Below are 22,306 nucleotides of genomic sequence, written 5' to 3'. Positions count from 1 at the left end.
TCGTACATACGCTGATCTTATCTTTGACGAAAGTTACTTTACGTTTCGCGTCAGTAATACAATCTTGTCAATTTGTTCAACGGAGAACATCTTTTTATATATACATTATTTTATATATATTATACTTTTAATTAGTCACAGCGGATATCATATAAAGTTTGACAGTGCGCGTTTATTTATAATTTAATTCGAATTTACTGTAGATTTCGTAAGATGATACTACGTGAACAAGTTCCGATATCTTCAAATAAAATCGTGCACGAGTTTCAATTTATTGTAGCATTTTTTTTTCTTTTTTTTTTTTCGATATGTGAAAAACAATGTCGTGCGATTCTTCTAATCGCACATATCAACTCTCTTTATTTGCGTGAGGCGCCATTTTTTATCGTATTATACAACAAATATTATATCGAGTGATTTGAACGAAGAGGAAATACATTTTCACATTTCTATTTTGCAATAAAAATCGTAATATTCAAAGTATATTCCACGAGATCACGTTTTTTACGAAATATTTTGAATTAGGTATGTACAATAGGTTTTATATAATAATTTAATTATTATATACCACGCACAGAGACATAAAACGCTGGTACTCAGGGATGATATTAACTCATACAGGGACTATAAGAGCACTATAAGGCTTTGAAACATATTGCGTCACATTCACTGTTTGCAAATTTTTATTATTATGATTATTATTATTATTATTATTATTATTATTATTATTATTATCATTATTATTACGTTAGAAACTCAAAAACACTTCAAAATACAACGCATATGTTAATGAGGTTTGCATACTGAAAAAAATATTTAAAAAATCATTTTTAACATAATAAATTAAATTTCTAACATTATAATAATAATTATAATTATAATTACAATAATAAAAATTTGTAAACAGTGAATATGAAACAATATTTCAAAGTCCTACAGTCCTATAGTGTCCTGTATGAGTTACGGCTAATAAATATGATCTAAAAACTATGAAACAAAAAGAGTGGAGATGACGATAGGCAAAATCGATCGAAATGCAGCTGCAAGCTTCTCTCTGATATAATACATTTTATAAAACTAAAGCTGCGAATATAAGAAAAACTATAGAAGAGATGTAAAATATTTTTGTGAATAACAATAAAATTCGTTATTAACGAAAATGCAAAGTATCATTTAGTTTGTAATTATTTCAGTTATTAATTTTATCAAAATAGATTTTGTCGATTAAGAATATATGGATCTTATTACTCACGTAATGATAATAAAATGATACTAAACCTACAATAAACAATTCCTAAAACAAATGTTTACGTTATTATCATGAATTGATATCACATGTCTCGATATTAGTTTAGATTACATCCAACTATGGAAACGACCATTAATAGGATTTAAGATTTTTTTTAAGTTCAGATAAGCTTCATACGAATTTTCACAAGAGCTTATAATAATTGATTTTAATAATAATTGATAAAATTGATAAATTTTAGAACTTTAAGTTATTATTCAACAGATAATATTTTACAAGATTTTTTTCTCTTCCTTTTTCTATTACCATATCTTTTTTAGCTAGATTAGTATTAGTATCATAAATTTTCCATTGGTATCCATAGAATATTTCAGAAAAATTATTATTTGAAACCTAATTTTTAAAACGTAACAATTTTATCATTTGATTGTTACAAAAAAATATCCGGTAATAAAGATGTAGAATTTTATTTTCATATAGTTTATTAAAATTCAAAACGTGAAATTCATTAATACGATTAAATTTTATAACTTGTTAAATAAAAAAATGAATATTAAAATCGTTACACGTAATGAGCATGCAAGTCGGTCAGATAATTGTGAAAGCTTAATTGCGAAATATATGAGTTTGAAGAGCCAGACATTCCAGTTAAAAATAACGCAATTAAATTATAGCTTCGTTAATGTTAATTCTAATGTAGATGCACCGATGCTTACGTATTAAATCAACGCAGATAGCACGGTAATTTGGTGCGTCTGTACTAGGCGAATTATACACGTAAGTGTATAATAGTGTATAATACCTAAGCTCTCGAAAGATTCTTGAATTCGAATCCTTCACACAACTAGATTTAACTTCTTAGGGAGACTTAAAGAAGCGATGCTGCTTTGTGTTTATTTATTACTAATTAAAAGTTTACCTTATTAAAATATTAGAATAATAATAAAAATTATAACATTCGATTAAGGTTCTTTATTAAAGATACCATATAGTGACATATTTTATAGAAAATTTTCGGCATTTAAAAGATTACCTTCTTTAGTCTTTGATACTAACTATAACATAACATCATGTTATGTTATAATTTTGCACTCAACAATATAAAATGTAATATAACATAGTACGAAAATTATTCAGGATGTCTCTTACCGTGACAATCGTTAATGGCAGATTCCAGAGATCATTTTAAGACGAAAATTCTAAATCTGTCGAGACTATAGTAGTTTTTAAATGGGGATTCAAAGATAATTAATTGAACTATCCGAAATTCATGCGCTTGATTATTTAAAAACGAAAGCCTCGACATTAAAAATTTGCGTTTCGAAATAATCTTAAGAACTATCATTAACGGTTATTATTATGGTAAGTCTGGATTATTCTTGTATTATTGCAGTGTCAACATACAAAAATGTTTTTAAAATATTTATTTTTCGTTAATTATACATTATACAATTCATTGTAAAAATAATATTTATTAAATGCTTATTAAGCATTTATTTTACCTTAATTATTCATATGAAATATATTCATATGAAATATATGATAAATAATAATATAATGGAACATTTACTTAACATTTATATTCACATTAATATGTTATAGTACATTTAATATTCATGTTAATTATTTATTTGTAACAATGTGATTTGGAGAAAACATTTATTTAATATTTATTTAATTTCAATTTAATATTTACATTTATTAAAATTCAATTTACAATAATAATTTGAAAAACTTATTTAATACTTATTCAACATTAATTTGATATTAATTTGATATTTATTTTATATTATTTATTTAAAATGTAACCTTAAAAACATTTATTTGACATTTATTATTTAATCAATTAATTTAATATTTGTTATTGCCATGAGTAATGTGTTACATTACTCATTTATTATTTAATCAATTAATTTAATATTTGTTATTGCCATGAGTAATGTGTTACATTACTCATTGCAATAATGGTTTGAAAAAGCATTCATTTAACATTTATTCAAATGGTATTGAAATTTTGAAATATCTTAAAGACGAACTTAAAATTGGATTCCAAGTAATGTATTTAAATAATTATCGTACTTTACAGTAGATAATGCTTCTTAAAATATCTTTAAAAACATTATTTGCTAATTAAATTGCTATTAAAATAATTTTCAAACAGAAGAAAAACGGTTTTTTCAAATGTTAAAATAAATGTTTTTTAGATAAGGTGACTCAACTACTTAAAAAACATTTTTAGAAATGTGTTTTTTACGTAATTTTAAAAACACTTTTAAAAACATTTTTGCTGACTGTTAGTAAACGTTTTTTTAAACGTTAAAGAAATGTTGTTCAAATATTAAAATATTAAATATTAAATCTTAAATATTAAAATAAATATTTTTTTTTTATGAAAAAGGAGTAACTCAATTCATTTTTAACGTTTTTAAAAATATTTTTTAAATATTTTCAAAAATGTTTTTAAAATATTTTTAAATCATTATTTGTTAACTAGAATATGTTATTTATATTATTACATTTATATTATTGAGTGCGAAATAAAAATGTTGATGTTACGTTATTTTTAGTTTGTGTCAAATGGAAGTTTGACTTAAATCTTTTATAAAATATGTCATTATTTATATATAGTGTTTTTTATAGAGATCTTAATCAAATGTTACAATTTTTATTATTCTAATATTCTAATAAGATAAACTTCTAATTAGTAATAAACACAAAATAAAATCGCTCTTGTCTCTAAGTTTCCCCTAAGAACTTAAATCTAGTTTGAGGACTCGAGCTCGAGAGTCTCTCGAGAGCTTAGGTTGTATTATACACTCACGTGTGTAATTCGTCTGGTGCAGACGCACTAAATCACCATGTTATCTGTATTGATTTAACACATAAGTCTCTGGCATCTACATCGATGCGTCTGCATTAGAATTAACATTACACGCGCGATATTACAATACTTTTTTAATTGCATTATTTTTAATATTGATAAGTATTCTCTGATCAAATCAGAAGAGTCCGTGAATTGCAACAGTACTCAATTGTTCTAAAATTATATTCTTCCGTATGATGTATTAATTTATCAGCAATCATGAAAAGATACGTATGAATTCCAAGAACAAGATATTAGTCTATTGTTACTGAAGTTGCTTCATTCTATGTCTCTTCATTTCGGCGTCGTTCTCGCAAATTTGTACAAACGACTTCAACAAAGTGCATACGACAAAGTGTGCTTGCAAAATTACATCAAGAGAAATACGATATATTTTCCTTCCGGTCCATTATGTCGTGATTACTCGAAAGTGACGGATGCGTATCGCAAATTTCGGAAGCTTCGTTGGCTTGTGGCTGGAACTTACATGCGGCATGATCCAGCAACAGGCGCTACGCGCGAGAGAAGAGCCAGAGGGAGGGGCGATTCCAACAAACGATGTCGGACTTCGGAGTAGATGTTAATGTAGTATGTGTGTGACAACGGGATTGACAACATGGATACGACTGACCTAGGAGGAGGTGTGTTTGAATCTTATTTTCGATAATATCGCACCGGAGAAGACCGCGACGTGTTGAAACAGTTTCGCACATGATGCGAGGATGGTGTTGACCCGCGCATCCGGAGGAAATCGGGAGAGAAACGACGTGGACCGACGAGACATGAAAAAAATTTTAGAGAAACAGGAAATGGGAGACGGGTGGCGAACACACGGGTGCATTTGATGTGCTTTTTCACCTCGTTTCTTCTCCTCCATTCGCTTTTTTCCTCTTTTGGTGCTCTTCGCCGCGAATGCGAGAATTGTCGCACTGTGAAAACGGGGAATGTGCGGAAATCACATAGGTTGCCTATGTGTTCTCTGGGATGTTCTCTGCGTCTGGATGTTCTCTGTGTCGATCCATCCCACGATAAATGATGAGCGAGAAAACCCGTGGCCGTTTTGGTGAAGAAAGTGCTCAGTTAAAAATACATACAAATGCAATCCCCTTATTGTATTCGCGATATTCGTGACATTATACAAAGTCAATATAAATACCTCAAGTATACATTTTTTCATTTTGTCATTCTCTTTGATTTTCTTCATTTTCTGCATCTGTCAAATTTAACCACTTACCAAATTTAACCTTTTTCGCTTTGTTTTTTTTCTCTTTGACTGTACATTCGATCATAGTGCTTGCAGGTTCTATGATTAAACCTGAAGATCTCTTTCCATTTTTGTTTCATTTAATTTTTATTTTTTCTTCATTTTAACTTTAATTTTAGCACAATATTCTCAAAAAAAAATTTACTCTTTGCTTTCTTTCCTTTTCCCTTTATTTCTAGAATTACTAAATGACTAGATGACATTGCACTTTCATGAATAACAGATCATTGAATGCTTATGTCTCATAAATACATGTTTGTTTATAGTTTATATATTAAAGAGAATTATTCATTCAAATATCATTTAGATTTGCAAACTCAAAAATTTATTAAAGTGTAGTCTCAAATGTATTTATGAAGTGTTCCATGTGAGTAGATGCAAATAATTTCTAAGTGCATTTCGCTATATGTGGATGCAGATATATTTTTATTTTATTTACGGATGAAAAATTGCTTGTGTGTATATATTGCTTCTTGTATATTTGATTATATTATATGGCACTCTTTTGTTTATATTTTTTATGCACGAAAATAAATCACCAACTATGCATGTATTCATACAAAAATTGATTTATTACCTAATTTAAAAATTGTAAATAAATATTGACTACTTAAAAACTGTGGAATAATTAATCAACTTTCATTGAGTTCTTTTACAAATCTTTTAAAAAATGACGGGAGACATGTCATAGGAAGATAAATTATTTTGTGGAAGATAAATTATTCAACACGTGTGAACTGCGCAAGTAGTGTATATTTTATTCATATTAACATACACATACATACACAATTCAGCAAAATTAAAATAATTTTTATCACCAATAAACGCTTCGAATTTATTTTTATTATATATATATATAATTTAATTTAACTCGACGACCACTATCAAACATACATTATAATTAGATTATTCTCTTTTCCAGTAAGATGTCAATAAACATATTCTGGTTATGTAAAATGCAAAAATAAGTTTTCAGCGAATTGTCAAAAATATCATTTTTATTATAAATGTATCTATTATTTTCGAGCAAATCGATCAGAATTAATTAAGTTATTTAAACGTCCAAAAGTAGTTAAAAAACTTATGAATTTTCTGAAAATGTTTCCCAAAATATTTTTTAAATTATTCATAAAAGTTGTAAGCCTATTAATGACATATTAACATTGACAATGTAAAAATTTATCTCTGCACTGTATTTTTTAGACATAAAACATTCGCTTACATTAATCTTTAATAAAAACAATGTTCGCAAAAGTATATAATTAATGTATTAATTGTGTACATAATTAACGCTACAGTCCAGCGAAAAAGTTTTGAGCCGAGAACGTTGGAAAGCTTTAGACAGCTTAAAGCAACTCATTAAGCATCATTAAATAGAATTAATGAATTAATGAATTAATAAAAACGCTCATCATCCTAACATGTTCTTTGTCATTTACTTATCTAGTACAATTCACTCGCAACATCCAATTAACACAATTAAATCGAACAGCTCATAACCACATTCTTTGAACAAAAAAAAAATACCTTTTTATTTTTTTAGTCAAAAAAAGGATATTTACTCAAGAATATCAACTCTTTCATGTGTTCTAACATTTATTGTAAATGGGCAATTAAGAAAACAAATCAATATTTTGAATAATTGATTATATACAAATGAGATTTATTATTTCTAACGGATATTTTTTTCATAAAAGCATATTGGAATAATTTATAATAGATATTTTTTACGAAAGTATATTTGGGATAAAAAATTATAGATTAATTATCAATCATCATAATTACACGGAAATTAGTAACACTATACTTGATGTCGATCAGAGATCATTTAACACTGCTTAATTTGATTACAATGACAACATTTATAAGTTAATAAAAGTGTGTGCATTCTTTCAATCAATTTAAATGATATACGAATAGAATTTAGACAAATATAATAAAGTCGATTCAACTGAAGGTTTATATAAAAGTATTAAATAAAAGTATTAAATAAAATCGACAATATTTTTTTGTCTAAAAATACTAACAATTTTAAAAGGAAGTAAAGAACATTATTCTTTTTTTTTAGCATTCCATTATAATTCGTTTATTATCATTATTCTTGTTTAATGATATCGATTTAAATCGCTTCTCTTCTGTCTTTCGCAAAGTGCGACGATTACGCGAAATGCGCGATGAATAATTAATGTGAACCGTTCGTTTACATCTCCTGCGTTACGATATTGTATTTATAGTGTTCTCTGTGGCCATAATATATCTCATAAAGATGTCGAGGCTACGATTAGGATATATCCACACACAAACTTGCATAACTACATAAATGTATGCATAAAGAAAATTATCCAATCAGATTTTATGCGTTTTTATAGAAGAAATGTGATTGGATAATTTTTTTTTATACGCTTATGCAAATTTATGTGGATATACCCCTAGTGCCTTCGCGGAAAGGAAAGCGATTGAGGGAAAAATCGTAGGATTAAAAGGATTTTAAAGCTACACCAAAGGCGCGAAAGGAAAACTCTGTTAATTGCGGGAACATCGCGCTGATTATCGACGATTCGGCAGTTAACCGATTATTCGTCCATCCGTCCATCGGCCACCGTCCGCCGGCAACTTGCGCCGCGCCCTTCCGACCAAACGAATCGCCGTAGAGCCCGGGAGAGTCGTTGAGTCGTCGTGATATATCTACGTTTATACGACGTACATTAGACATGAATGGCATCTGTTCTGCCAAGTTGAATGAGAGCAATTTAACTTCTTTAGGCTGCTTAATCGGTAGGAAGTCACATCCAGTCACATAGCGATATATACCGGTAAGAGGCACCAATACGCACACGTTCGCATGATCGTCTCCTCGAGACAAGAAGAAAAAAAAGACAGGGAAGGGGCAGAAAAAATTATAAATATTTAAAAATATATATATAATCTTTATATATAAATAAAAATATTGTTGATAACTTTTATCGTGCAACGCGACAGTCGCATAAGGTGTAATTAAGTAATCCGTCACGAACTTACCGCCATTATTTTGACGATATTTAATCTATTAAAAGGATAATTTAGATTGGACGCATATTGCGGTGATCTGATAAAATGCTTCAAGTGAGCAAGATTGATAATTCAGAAAAAGAGCGATCATTGTAAGTGCCATCTGAATAAATAATGCCTATTCTCTATTATATCTAGAAAGTATTTTTCACGATATGTCTTAATTATTTGTTTCATCTATCACATTTACAGAAATGATTTATCGTTGTCTCGTTTAATGTTGATTCTAATTGAAGCAGAAATTCGTAACACACAATAAGACAGCGGCTGCGTAACATTCGCATCAATAAAATTGGCAATTTTTCAAAATAAGGAGAGATTTCATTGGAATTTTTAATTCTTGTGGAAAATTCGAAATTTATTTCTAAATTTCTAAATTTTTTTCGCAATCCACACGGAGAAAATTTTAAAATTTACCCCGAAAATATGGTAGTTGTGGTATAATACATTATTTTAAAGATTTTTACTATGCACTTCAGTAAAATTAATCAAACTTATTTTATACTTTATTGTAGTTTTATTAATGAATGAGGGAAATTTCCATTAAAAAATTCTTGGAATACAATGTTGTCTCATTACTATCATATTTTTAAGATAAATTCTAAGAAAAAATTCTCTTCGTGCATGATTTTCCGTCGTACAAAAATTCACGTGTCGATATATCTCCAAATACCATTTATACGCAAAGAAAAATCTATCCTGACAACACTTGAAGATACGTTTCAAAATAGAAAAATTTTTCAGTTCTTTTTTAAATCGGCGACATGACATCCGGATGAAAACCTGACAATCAGATAGTGAAATCGATCGTACTTTCCAAAAATGGAGCGAACGTGTATCTCGCGACACAAGTCGACAGTTCGGTAAACGGTCTATGAAGTATCGCCTTTGAGAATTCGTTCGTTAAAATTGACGCTAACGAGCTGGTCGGTCAGTATATTCGGTGCGTGTACGTGATCAATCGTATATACAGTCTTTTTCGCAGGCTTTTAGGGCACTTTTGTACCACGGGCTCCGTTCGCCAAATAATTCGGCACGACACGACGGTTCCATAAAATTGAAGTAATGGCGGACGGTAACGAGACGTTTCCTACTTGGCGTATCGTTATCTTACCACCACACGATCCGATTTGGACCGTCATACCGTCGCGCTGCCGACGTCGCGTCGGCCGCCCGGTGCATGCGTGACATTTCGTGTCAGCGTTCAGCATTTCAGCGAGAACGTTCCTATTCGGCGAGTCAACGTACGTGCTAATATACCGATTTCGTAACCACCTCCTCGATCTACCTCCTCGTTACACCACGCGCCTCTCCGTTCCCTCTTAGCGCCAGAACGAGCTGCCGGCAGACTCTAAAAAGATAATGGTTAACTTTAAGCTCTTCCCTCGGCTCTTATCGTATTAACCCATGAGCAGAGTCGTGTGATGCCGAGGAAAAAGCCTCTGCTTTACATTAAAGCAGCAAACACGTAATTGACGACGTTTTATACCGTTAATATCTCGCGAACGCGCGTGACGTAAACGCAGGACGGAAGAACGCGCGCTCGTGGAGATTACCGAAAACGCTTGGAAAATGCTCTTCTGCGTCGCGATCTATAAATGGAAACCACGCTGTGTGTCCGATTTAGTTAATACGCACTGTATCTCGCATTATGCAATGACAAAAAAAATCCATTTCATCGAATACGAGTGTGTCTAGGTGCGGTATATCCGGTACATTCGGGTATTATGCGATTGCAACGAATGAGCACAAGGTGCGGCGAAAATCATACCTCGAAGTAGGAGGATCGATCACGAAAAAGTAAACAGCGAGATCGCGGAATAAAATGTTTCTCGATGGAAGCTTCATTTTCAAGCAAATTCATCTCAAATATGTAGACTTCATTAAAACAGATATTTTGTGATTATACAATATCGTAATACAATAAATTGTCCAGATTTCATGGTTCAACAGTGGTAGCGTTGCTTTATGCGCTAAGCTTAAAAATTTAAATATCTTTTGAAAAAAAGAATGAAAGAAAACAAGTCTAATCTAATTACATTCATGATAATGCTTATGATGTCAACGAAACAGGGTTGGGAAAATTACTTTTAAAAAGTAACTCGTTACCGTAATTCGTTATTCTGGAAAAAGTAACTCGTTAGCAATATCACTTAAAGAGTACCGATTCATTACAATTTCCGTTATTCCATTGCTTTTTTTATCGAATTCTGATGATCTTTTTTTAGACTGACATCCAATTTGTCGCTAATTGACCAATTCTTTTCGAGATCCGTAATGATTATGATTAATTGCAACATGATCAAACATAACACTCCCTTTTCAAACTCGTGTATGCACGTTCTATACATATGTACTTTTATAAAGTAACGATAAAAGTAACGATTATATTCATTACCGTTACCCAAAAAATGTAACTGCTTTATTATTATTGTTACTAATAAAAAATATAACGTCGTTACCAATTTGTTATTTAATAAGTAACAACGGTAACGACAAGTTTACAAGTAATACATTACTGCCCAACCCTGCGATGAAGTAACTCAAAGATTCTGTTGTAAGGTCAATGCTCCCGTATGAAACGCAGTGTTTGTTACTCAAATTTGCTAATAAAATTTCTTCGCAATGGAAACAAGGAATGACTCAAATGAAATTATTCCTTCAAGCTTTCGGCAAAAATTTTAGAGAAGATGAATACTGCTGGTGATTGCTACAATTGTGTGTCGTATTGTGAATTTTATTCAAAAGATAACTTACGTTTTTAGGTATAAATTGTACGCCACCGGCTATAGAAGATTTTCCACACGACTTGTTTGATGAAGAGCAAAGACAAGGCGGTGCCGTTGTTGTACACGTCATCGTGTCGCTTTATTTATTTATCGCTTTAGCAGTAGTATGCGATAAATTCTTCGTACCTGCTGTAGAAAAAATATGTCACGGTAAGGGTTGCATTTATATCTCTTTCTCTAATTTTCTACGCTTGCGCGTATATTAAGGACTAAAAAGTTTAAATACCGTTTAGCTTTGCTTCTGCGAACTTATGAAATTTCCAAAATGATATAAAAAAATACATAGTATAATCAAAAAATTGATTGATTGTATTTGAGTCATACAAAACATATATTAAAGGCGATATATCTTTTCAATTATAGATCTGTTTGATAAGAATCAAATATAATGAAATTTAGACCAATGAAAATAAATTAAATAAGAATCTGTCTTTTATTTAATTTATTCTTATCGGTATAAATTTCATTTATATTTGGTTCTTATCAAACAAATCTGTAATTAAAAAGACAAATCAAATCGCAGCGCGCAATTCATAAGACTAAAAAATGTTGTAAATTTGCATATGAATATTATCAAATATTAAGATCGAAAATGAAATTAAAATGCCTGTACATTAATAACTAAACTTTAACAAATAGTAACAAAAGTAACGAAACTCTCTTCTTAGATTAATCTCGAATCAAACTTAATAAAGTTTTATTTTATCATTTAATTATCAAGTATTATTACTGAATAAAACTTCGCGCGCTATATTTTTTTATATTAATTATCTTGATTAAGTTTTAACAGTTTAATTTTGTTAATTTTGCTAACTTTGCTTAGGAACAACTTAAATCTGTTTTATCTATTGAGAGGGCGAAAGTATGACATATAAGTGTGAGCGTGGCGTAGTATAGAAAAAAAGTAATAGTGAAATTAATTACAAAAATGCGAACCTAGTCTATTGTCTGTTGTCATGATACTTTATATAGATTATTATCCAGTAAAGTATATCATGGCAGCACATAATAGATCAGGTTCGCATTTTTCTAGCACAATGGGAAAAAGAAGTGTTAGAAAAATGCGAACCTGGTCTATTATCTGCTGCCATGATACACTTTACTGACAATAAAGACGTAATGTGATTTCTTTTATATGCCTGTGATGCGCACGCTGATATGACACAGTCATATGGTACCATTGTTTAAACTTCGATTCCAAAACGACGATTTTTGTTAGAAGAGTTTTCTTGGCAAAGAATATTCTCGATGATTTATCATTACTTTCCAAGAGGAGCTCCGAGCGTTCGAAAAATTTTTCGGTTCTGCCTGGGATCGAACCCGAGATCTTCTCTGACATAGCAGTCTCGTGCGCTGCCGCTACGCTACGCTCGCACTTATATATCTTATATATAAAGATAGATTATTACAACAGTTTTCTGTTAGTAATCTTTGTTTCTTCTTGAGATTATAGGCTCTTGGTTATAAACACACTATACACATATAGACAGACACACGCATAAAGACATTTGTTTATTCAAAGCACAAGTGATGCCAATCGATCTTCGCAAAACATAGCTAAAGATGTAGATCGGATTTTGCAAAGTAGATTTTGGCACGTTTAACAATATCGAGCTAAATTCATGCAACCGTTTAGATACGCGAGATGCGGCTGTCGAATCGATGCCCATGCTGCAGCATATCTGCGTCACTGCGGGCGCCAGGAACATCTTCAATTATTGTAACAGTTCCTCATTCTGTTCTCACGGCATTTCTTGAAATACGCGTCTGTTCTATTCTCGTTATCACAACGCTAGACGTAACCATTCGAGGTCTGAGTTCAATTTACGCAAATAGGAATGTTTGTTAAGTGTCAAAAGAGGATCAGATGATAGTCATATTGCTCGCTAAATGTATGACGAGTACACGTTAAAAAAATATGTCCGACGCATTTCTTACATTTGAATTTTAAAATAATTTATTTGCTATTAACTGGAATCTTTTTTTTAGCGAAAAAGAAAATTTCTTATAGATTTATAGACTTTATGTAATATGCGAATTTTTTTCTTTATTCTTTTTTAGATTAGTTGCGCAAAGATTCGTGGTAAAAATAAATATATTTTACCTCGAGAATATTCGGTGATTCACACTTTGCACGCAAAATATATGTGTAGAAAATTATAAAGGTAAATCAAGGCTGACGTTGCATTTCAGCACTCTCGATGTCAAAAGACGTAGCCGGTGCGACGTTTATGGCGGCGGCGACGTCGGCCCCAGAATTATTCGTGAATGCCATCGGAACATTCATCACGGAAGGTGACATTGGCGTCGGGACGATAGTAGGTTCCGCAGTATTCAACATCCTGGCTGTCCCAGCTTGCTGCGGCATCGGTGCAGGAATGGTAAGTTGCCAAGTGTGTCTTATAGTTTTGAGAAATTTAATAGATACGAAAAGCACGAGAAAAGAAATTTAGCTATATTTCAAAAAATTTACAATACTACACATTCAAAAGACACAGTAGTGTTTCGCGCTAAATACACGTAGCTCAAAATATACGATTAGGATACTTTTTGTAGAAATAAATGCAAGTTTAATAGACATATGTATATATTTTTAAAACAGATTATTATATGAATAAATATATTTTGATATTCATTTATATTGCGATATTTCCAACTTCAGATACAAATGACAAGCCATCTATCTACAATTACGTAATTAAATTTGATGACAGTACATTTTCTTATATTTTTTAATAGTGTATGTATTTTAGCATATTTTTTACTTTAAATAATTATGAGTAAATGACAGCAGACGAACTTTATCGAATAGATACGTATCAAATTGATAACAGATTGATTAATAATTGATAGCGATGTGCGTAAAAAATGCATCATGATACGTAATCAATGTTATCGAAGGAAATATATTTATATAAATATGTACGTAAATGTCATGTACGTAAATTATATTATAACGTAAATTTCGCAAAATTAAATAAAAAGCAAAATTATTTATTTCTAAATTTAGCACATTCTGTATTTTTTTTGTAATAATCTTAGATTTATTGTAAATTTTATAATAACAATAGTATACATTATATGTATATAAAACATTAATATTGAATATTTGTAATTTCGCACATAATAACTATTTTTCTTTTCATATACAGTTGGTGCCTTTAGATTGGTGGCCTGTCAGTAGAGATTGTCTCGCTTACGGTGTCACAGTCGCAATTTTGATATGCATTATACACGACGAACGGGTGGAATGGTACGAAGCATTAACATTGGTACTGTTATACATTGTTTATATTGCCGTGATGTATTGGGATAAATCGTTCCAACGGTGTACTAGATTCCGTACGAACGACAATCAAATATCTTCAGACGGCCCACGAGTTACAACAGGTAAGGCCGTTATTTCGATCTCACGTTTTTTGGATTTTTTAGTTTTAATAGATTATTTTTCGATTTTACTTTTATTTGTCTGAATGATATTTAAATTAAATTGATTTCATGTCGAAGACATAACTATATAGCATTTTTACAATAAAATCTCCACTACTTTCAATCGTTTTTGACGACCGAGTTTGAAGAATTTAACTTAAAAAAGTTTAAATCTTTAATTATTTTAATAATAATAGTAATAATAATTTTTAAAAGAATAAAAAGAAAATTTTGAATCATGATAATTTCGGATTTCTACATAAAATATAAAATATATAAATAATGTGTGTTTCTCACAGATTCTAGCGACATTCACTTACCAAGAACGGATAAATTACAATCTCCTGGCGATCGTGTGGAGCAGATAGCCACTATCGATGTTCCGCTACAAAATGGTGGGACAAAAACGCAGGAAGAGAATCCAGATCCTGGTAAGTTTATTTCCTTCTAAATTTTTTAATACACGATATTTATAATACGACAGTCATGAACGGTTTGTTACGTAAAATATAATTTGTCGCGTAGAATTTATTACATTAGTCACATATACAAATATTTACTTTCCTAGTCTAATCTAATCAAATCTATTTCTACGATTGTCAATGGTGACAATATCTTCCATGCAGCTGTGACGTAATGACGGTATTTGCGAATAATATAAAACGATGCGAAATATATTTCGTGACAACCACTTGATCGGTCAAGTACAATTAAGCACTTACGAGTGGAAATTTCCAGACAGTTAATTACTATCAAAATCAGAGATTGAATATTTAAATTTGACAAATTTAGCTAATAAGCTATCGATATATGTTTTACGTAAATATTATGTAATTTTATAATTTCATCAGATCACAATTTTATGTTAAGATACTTATAAGAACACTATAAACATAAACAATAGACAATATATCTGTCGAATTTGAAATTCTCATGTATAACATGTATAACAGATTACGAATACGAACTCTTGGTGTGGCCAGCGCATGCTGGATGGTTAAGGAAGACGACTTGGGTCACAACATGGCCCATTCATCTAGTATTTATGTGCACAATTCCCGATTGTGAGAAGCCACGATTCAAGAATTGGTTCCCTGTCACATTCCTGATGTGTATTATATGGATTGGATCACTCAGCTATGTAGTAGCGTGGATGATCACTATAATCGGTGAGTGATCATTTTAATTTGAAGCTTAAATGTGAACAAACATGTCGTCGAGTATCAAAATAATTTGTGAAAAATATTTGATAAAATTTTACATTAACATTGATTCCAAATCGAAGTTTATTCTACTTGAAAAAATAAGTTGTCTTTGGCATGTCGCTCTCTCGCTATTTAAAAAAACGACAAAAAAGAAAATTGTAATGAAAGAATCTTTATTTTATTATGTAGAATTATTTAAAGATTTGATGTAAATACATTTCATTCTTTTAGGAGACACTCTAAAGATACCAGATTCCGTAATGGGTATCACTTTTCTCGCGGCAGGAACTAGCGTACCCGAAGCCGTATCGAGCGTAATTGTCGCGAAACAAGGTATACAGATATCAACACATATACTTATATTGCCAACGGAAAGGTTTTGCTAAAATATTTAAAAATTTAGCTAGAAAATTTAGCCGATCTGAAAAAAATTTGGTTGAACCATCATAATTATGAGACGCTCATACTGGTTGCTAGAATATTAAAATTTTTTGTAGCATTACTTATTATGCTTAAGATTCTTATGTAATTATTTTGATGGTCCAACAAAATTATTTTTAGATCTAGCTAGATTTTTAGATACTTTAATAAAAATTCTTTTCATATAATTAATCTTGTAAGTGAATATTTACTATGACAGAAATATTTTGATGTATATTTTTTCATTTTCGGATCTTAACACGGTTGTGTGTTTTGTAAAATGGTAATAAGAAATAGCAACATTTTTTTCGTATAATTAATCTTGTAAATGAATATTTACTATGAGACAAATTTTATATACAGACAAATTTTGATGTACTTTTTTTTCATACTCGGATCTTAGTATGGTTATATGTTTTATAAGATGGTAGTAAGAAATAGCAGTAATGAGAGTACATTTGAGAACTAGTACAAAATTTGAGACATTAGTGCGATAGAAATGGGTAAAAGCTGTTAGACATCATGAAAAGAAATTCATTTTGGTTGAGCTATAAGAGTGCGAATGGCGCTCGGTAATTTCAAAGGTGCATACCGTGTCGAAATCCGAAAGTTTTGTTTAAAGTTGATAGTTGTTTTCATCTCAAGATCGCTTTAACTTTTCGTCTGCAATCTGGATCTTTCTTGTCCAGCACAAGTTTTTTATTTACTGTAAATTCGAAGTTTTCAAAAAAATGCAAAAAATTCAAGGTTACTTTCCAACATTTCTATTACATTGCCAAATAGTTTTTTAAATATTAAAATTTTTATTTGATAAAAAAAAGGAAAAAAATTGCTTAAAAATGTATAACTTAATAAAGAAACTGGACTCCGAGAATAAAATTTTACTTTTGTCGAAAAAGATCCAGATTGCAGTCGGTGAAGTAATGTCCTAAGATGCCAAAATAGAGCTCTGTGATTTGGTTTATAACATTTTAAAATTATACAATGACGGTTTTAAATATAAGATTCGATTATGAATATTAGCCTAAACATTCGTAAAAATTACAGTTACAATAACAAAAAAACGGAAATATTTGAACATTCTCCTTCATCTTTTTTTCTCCACTATATACTTTCTACTATTCCGTTACGCTGTTCAGGACACGGGTCAATGGGCATCAGCAATTCGATAGGATCAAACACGTTCGATATACTATTGTGCCTCGGACTACCCTGGTTGATCAAGTCGTCCTTCTCGCCCACACAGCCCGGCAGGCATTACATAAGTATAAATTCTGGCGGGTTGGAGTACAGCGCGATATCATTGCTGTCGACCCTGATGTTGCTGTACATCGCGTTCGCCTCCAACAAGTTTCAGCTCGACACGAAAGTGGGCCGCGCCTGCCTGTGCATGTATGCCGTGTTCCTCATATTGGCGTCGCTGATCGAGCTCAACGTATTCTTCATGGTAAATCTCCCCACCTGCCAAAGGACGGTGAAATGATCGAGGAAACCCGGACGATGACCCGCTCGTAATAATGACGTACGGGCGCGGCCTCGCTCGCAATCCGCGCCGGAAACGTTCTTTCCCTCCCCCCTCCCCTCACCAACGGACTTACCGAGAGACCCGAGCTTGAGCGAGGGGTGTTTATTTCCAGCTACACGGGACAGCTCACCGTGTGTACAGTTTTAATATCAACAATGTTATCACCACGTTAGAACCAAGACATGTAATGCATTTTGTATTTACTTACTAAAAAAGTCTCTCTCTATCCCCGCTTTCTCTTCTCTTCATCTCTATCTATAATATTCAAAATTTGTCCTGGGAAATCCATCTTCGAATCGTTATATAGGTTGACATTTTTCGCTCCATGCGACACATACACCTATACAATATATGTTTTACACATACTTATTAAACACACGCGCGCCCTTTCTCCTTCCCCCTTATTCTTTCTTTTTCTCACTTTTTCTTTCTTTTTATTTTTATTATCAACTCCCTCTCTCTTTTCTTCTCCCTCCCCCCTTTTTTTCGCTTATTTCTCTCTTAAAGTACGATCACTGTGCTTACGGCCATATTGCGTGCGCCGAAGGATAAACTTACGATTAGCCACAGTAACGAGCCATGGATCTCATGCAACACGATCGAAAGTTCGCTTAGGAATGTAGACGCGTGCAAAATCATTTACCTTTGAATTAATTTGGCAACCGCAACGAGCGATAGAGCTTGATTCGTAGAAGGGCGCTCTGCGACTGTGTCTAATTGTATATGAATGCGCGAGAAAGACTGCCGGCTCCGTTTAGCATAATCGCAGATCTCGGCATCGGTGTGTGACCGCGAGAATGTGTTTTTACGCGTGTGAAATATCACTCGATTTATCCACCGATCGTGAATCTCATCCACTTCAACGGTACGCGGCGAAATTTCTATAAAAGGACATACATTTGCTGTTAATACAAATATAGCGCTGCACAAAGTCGCTCGATGAAAGAAAATTTTATTCCCATTTTTTTAACTCTTTCGTATCTCCGCTGAGAATTGCCGGTAGTGAAATTTTACCCGTTAAAACAGCGGAGATTCTTCCATTTCGATCACGCGCCTTTTTACGCTGCGAACGTAACTGATGTATAACAAAACGCACAGATACAGACACAGTATACACAGATACACGCAGATATATAGACATACAAACACACATATACACGGAAAGAATAATTTTGTTGAAATATCTAAAAATTTAGTACGATACAGATCTGAAAAAGATTTTGTTGGACTGTCAAAATAATTATGTGGAACGCTTAAATTTTGATGATAGTTTTGCAAAAAGTTTTAACATTCTAGTTTGAGTGTCCTATATATAATTTTTTTGATTCAAATAAAAAAATTATTTTCAGATCTCTCTTACAGCGTCATTCCAATAATAATACAGCAACATTGCAACATTCCAAAACATTGTAAACGTTGCAGCAATGTTGCTTTTGTACTGTATAGGCTGTATCTAGCTAAATTTTTAAATACTTTAAGATACTTTATAATTGTTCTTTCCGTGTAGATGCCTACAGATACATGTAGACACACAGAAGTACAAAGACACAAATCAAATCATTTGTAACCGTTTGAATCACGAAAAGAAGCGCGCGATACCTTTCTGCGACGTACATCTTTCCATTGCGATACACAAATCTGTGACTGTAAATGTGTCTAGATAAAACCGTAACTTAACATTTAATAAAGTACTGTAATAAGTTATTAAAATAATACACAATCAATAAATCGACACACTCCTATCTTGTTTCTATAAATATATATAAGTAAGGAGTGAATTTTGCTCGAAGAATGTTATAATATTATGTATATATACATATATATGTATATGATCTGTCTAACAGATTGTCTCAAAAGTTGAGGGGAACATTGACGAGAAAGCATCTCGAATTTATCTGCATTGCAAAACAGCAATGTAGAAAAAACTATAACTTTTAAGATATCTCTCATTTATTTCATGACATGAAACTTTTGATCGACAGACTTCTGACGTTTTAACGTTTGTTTCCACCAATATATTCTCTAAGATTCTTGAAGTGAAATCTCACTCCGAAAGAGTTAAAATATTGCTACTATTAAAAATGAGTGAAAAATTTGCACTTTTGGATAAGAGCAAATTTTTCACTTTTTTCGAATAGCGGTATTTTAACTCTTTTGGAGCGAGATTTCATTTAAAAAAATTTAGAAAGGAGATTAATTCTAGTTTAATTTACTCTTCCTTCTTTTCTAATTCTAAGAATTAGAATTAGAATTAGAAAAAAGATAAAAAGTAAGTTAAATCGAAATTAAAATTAATTCTATAGAAATGGGTATAAATCAGACAACGTCTAAATCGATCGCGTTTATAAACTGATGTTCATTTCACATCGGAAATTATATATTTTGCATCCATATGATTAAGTTGACACGATTTGATTTCCTGTGTATATCCATTTTTGTGTGTACATTACGATATTTTTACATCTACATAGAAAATTGAACGAAATACGATCCGATAATATATAACGCGCTGCGATTTATTAATTATTTAAAAACAATATCAACATTTTAAAATACATTGTCAATAAATTAACTTATCGAAATCCGAAACGCTTCTAGAAATAAATATATTTCTTTGCACATCATTACATATTCCGTGAGAGAGACAAAACTTAGATGTGTACATAGAAAACTCGGGGAATAAATGAAATATAACTTCTCCGGTCAATTTCGTTTGGCTTTTGCTTTTAGAATGTTCAATGATTACTAAGTTTTCAAAAATCTAGACGCCAGAGATACTATCGTCCATAAATCTCGATCCGCTATTTTAGTTAAGCCATGTAGACATTGGCGAACATGAAACTGACACCTTTCAACATTCACGAAGACATTAATATGAGAATAAATAACGTGAAATTTATGTCACATGTGTCATCGTGCCGGCGGATCTTTCTCGCGATATATCCACTTCGAGAGTTCGATCGATGGACAGAGCGGAAAATCGAACGTGGGATGACTCAATAAAGAACGATAGTCATCCTACGGATATTGGGCGTAATTTTATTTAAAGTCTATGTTAGATATATACATTTTCCTCGCTTATATACACCGAGGGTTTCTCGAAAATTCGGGGCCTTGGCACTGATTCAACGACCGAGTTTACTAGCGTCTGGCTCCTCATTTCGCGGGACCCGCAATGTATGAGAAGATACGAGTCGGTCGAGACGTTGGTAACGCCAACTGCATAAATTTCTTAACTTATTCCAACTGTTTCTGCGTCTGTGAAATCTGTTCGCCACTTGCAGGTAAGTATATATATATATATATATACGATTTTGTATATTATTTCTTGAAGGGGTGAATATTATACGAGTTTCAACGCATGCTCCCAAGATAATGTCTAATCTAGAAGATCTAGATGATCTTTATGATATATCTGTTATATTTTTTACAATAAACCACTATACCTTAAGTATATACCTTATTAAGCCACCTTAAGCCGTAAGAAATTGACCAGTCACAGTCGAATGCAAAAAGAATAATCGATTATGATTAATTTTTTACGGCTTAAAACTTAGGTAATAACTTATTATAGTTATGATTAACTATGGGATAGCATGTATGTCTCAAATGATGTCTTTTAGATATACATGTTGTCTGAATAATTAGTCGGTAATTAGAGGTCTATGTTTGAAATTTTTTATTTCTACATTAGATTCTGCAACAGAATTTTCTTTCTCGCTTTCGCCAAATATCAAACATATATATCTATTTCATCTTAAGTTTTAAAAGCGCATTAGTTTAGTTATAAAAAATAGATCTCAGCGTTTATGGATCGACGACAGATATGTTAAAAGCATTGTCTCAGTCATTCATTCTTTTTGCATCGTTTTTAATTTATTAAGCTTTATATCTTATAATTATCCTCAACATATACGCATTGAGATTGCGTGACAGTTAATGACGATCGCGTGTACCGCCGAAGCAAGCGGATCTTTAGGTGTGCACAGCATCGATGATCAAGTTCCGCTCGATGTTAGTTTTTCTGTCTTCAAAGGAAGGCTTCGCGACTGCGAGAACATTGCTCGTGACTAACAACCCGCGTTTCGCAAATCGGTGTTGCCTCCGTCGCGGTATGTTAGCATAGGCATATGGGCTCGTTCACTGTGAGCGTAATTTAGGGTACAAACTACAGCGGTGGAGGAAGAGGCGGGGGTCAGTTGCGTGTCGGCGCGGCGGATCTGCAATGCGGCGTTGCCGTTGAGACCGTTGATTCACAAAACCCTTCTTCCTACGATTATATCTCCGTTTGTGTGCGTGCTTGTATATGTGCGATTGTGCCGGACGTGCCGCGCGCGCGCGCGCGCGAGAAGCGGGGAGGGATAGTCTGAACGTGGTTACACACACACACGCACACGCACGCACACACGCACACGCGCGCACGCACACACGCACGCACGCACGCACGCACGCACACACACACACACACACACACACACACACACACACACACACACACACACACACACACACAC

General features: G+C 32.1%; 1 protein-coding gene across 1 annotated transcript; it reads left to right on the top strand.

Annotated features, from left to right (window-relative positions):
- Nucleotides 1-4,710: 4,710 nt before the first annotated feature.
- On the top strand, nt 4,711-18,188 carry LOC108684157 (sodium/potassium/calcium exchanger 4). Its single transcript, XM_018188285.1, has 8 exons — nt 4,711-4,753; nt 11,190-11,363; nt 13,407-13,594; nt 14,366-14,603; nt 14,942-15,073; nt 15,596-15,811; nt 16,079-16,180; nt 17,407-18,188. Exons 1-8 carry the CDS (start codon nt 4,729-4,731, stop codon nt 17,748-17,750), a joined length of 1,419 nt encoding a protein of 472 aa, XP_018043774.1. The 5' UTR covers nt 4,711-4,728; the 3' UTR covers nt 17,751-18,188.
- The last annotated feature ends 4,118 nt before the right edge of the window (nt 18,189-22,306 follow it).

Source organism: Atta colombica, unplaced genomic scaffold (genome assembly GCF_001594045.1).
Source record: "Atta colombica isolate Treedump-2 unplaced genomic scaffold, Acol1.0 scaffold126, whole genome shotgun sequence".
NCBI lineage: Eukaryota > Metazoa > Arthropoda > Insecta > Hymenoptera > Formicidae > Atta > Atta colombica.
The sequence above is the reverse complement of the archived record's forward strand: the minus strand, read 5'-3'. Positions and strand labels throughout refer to the sequence as shown.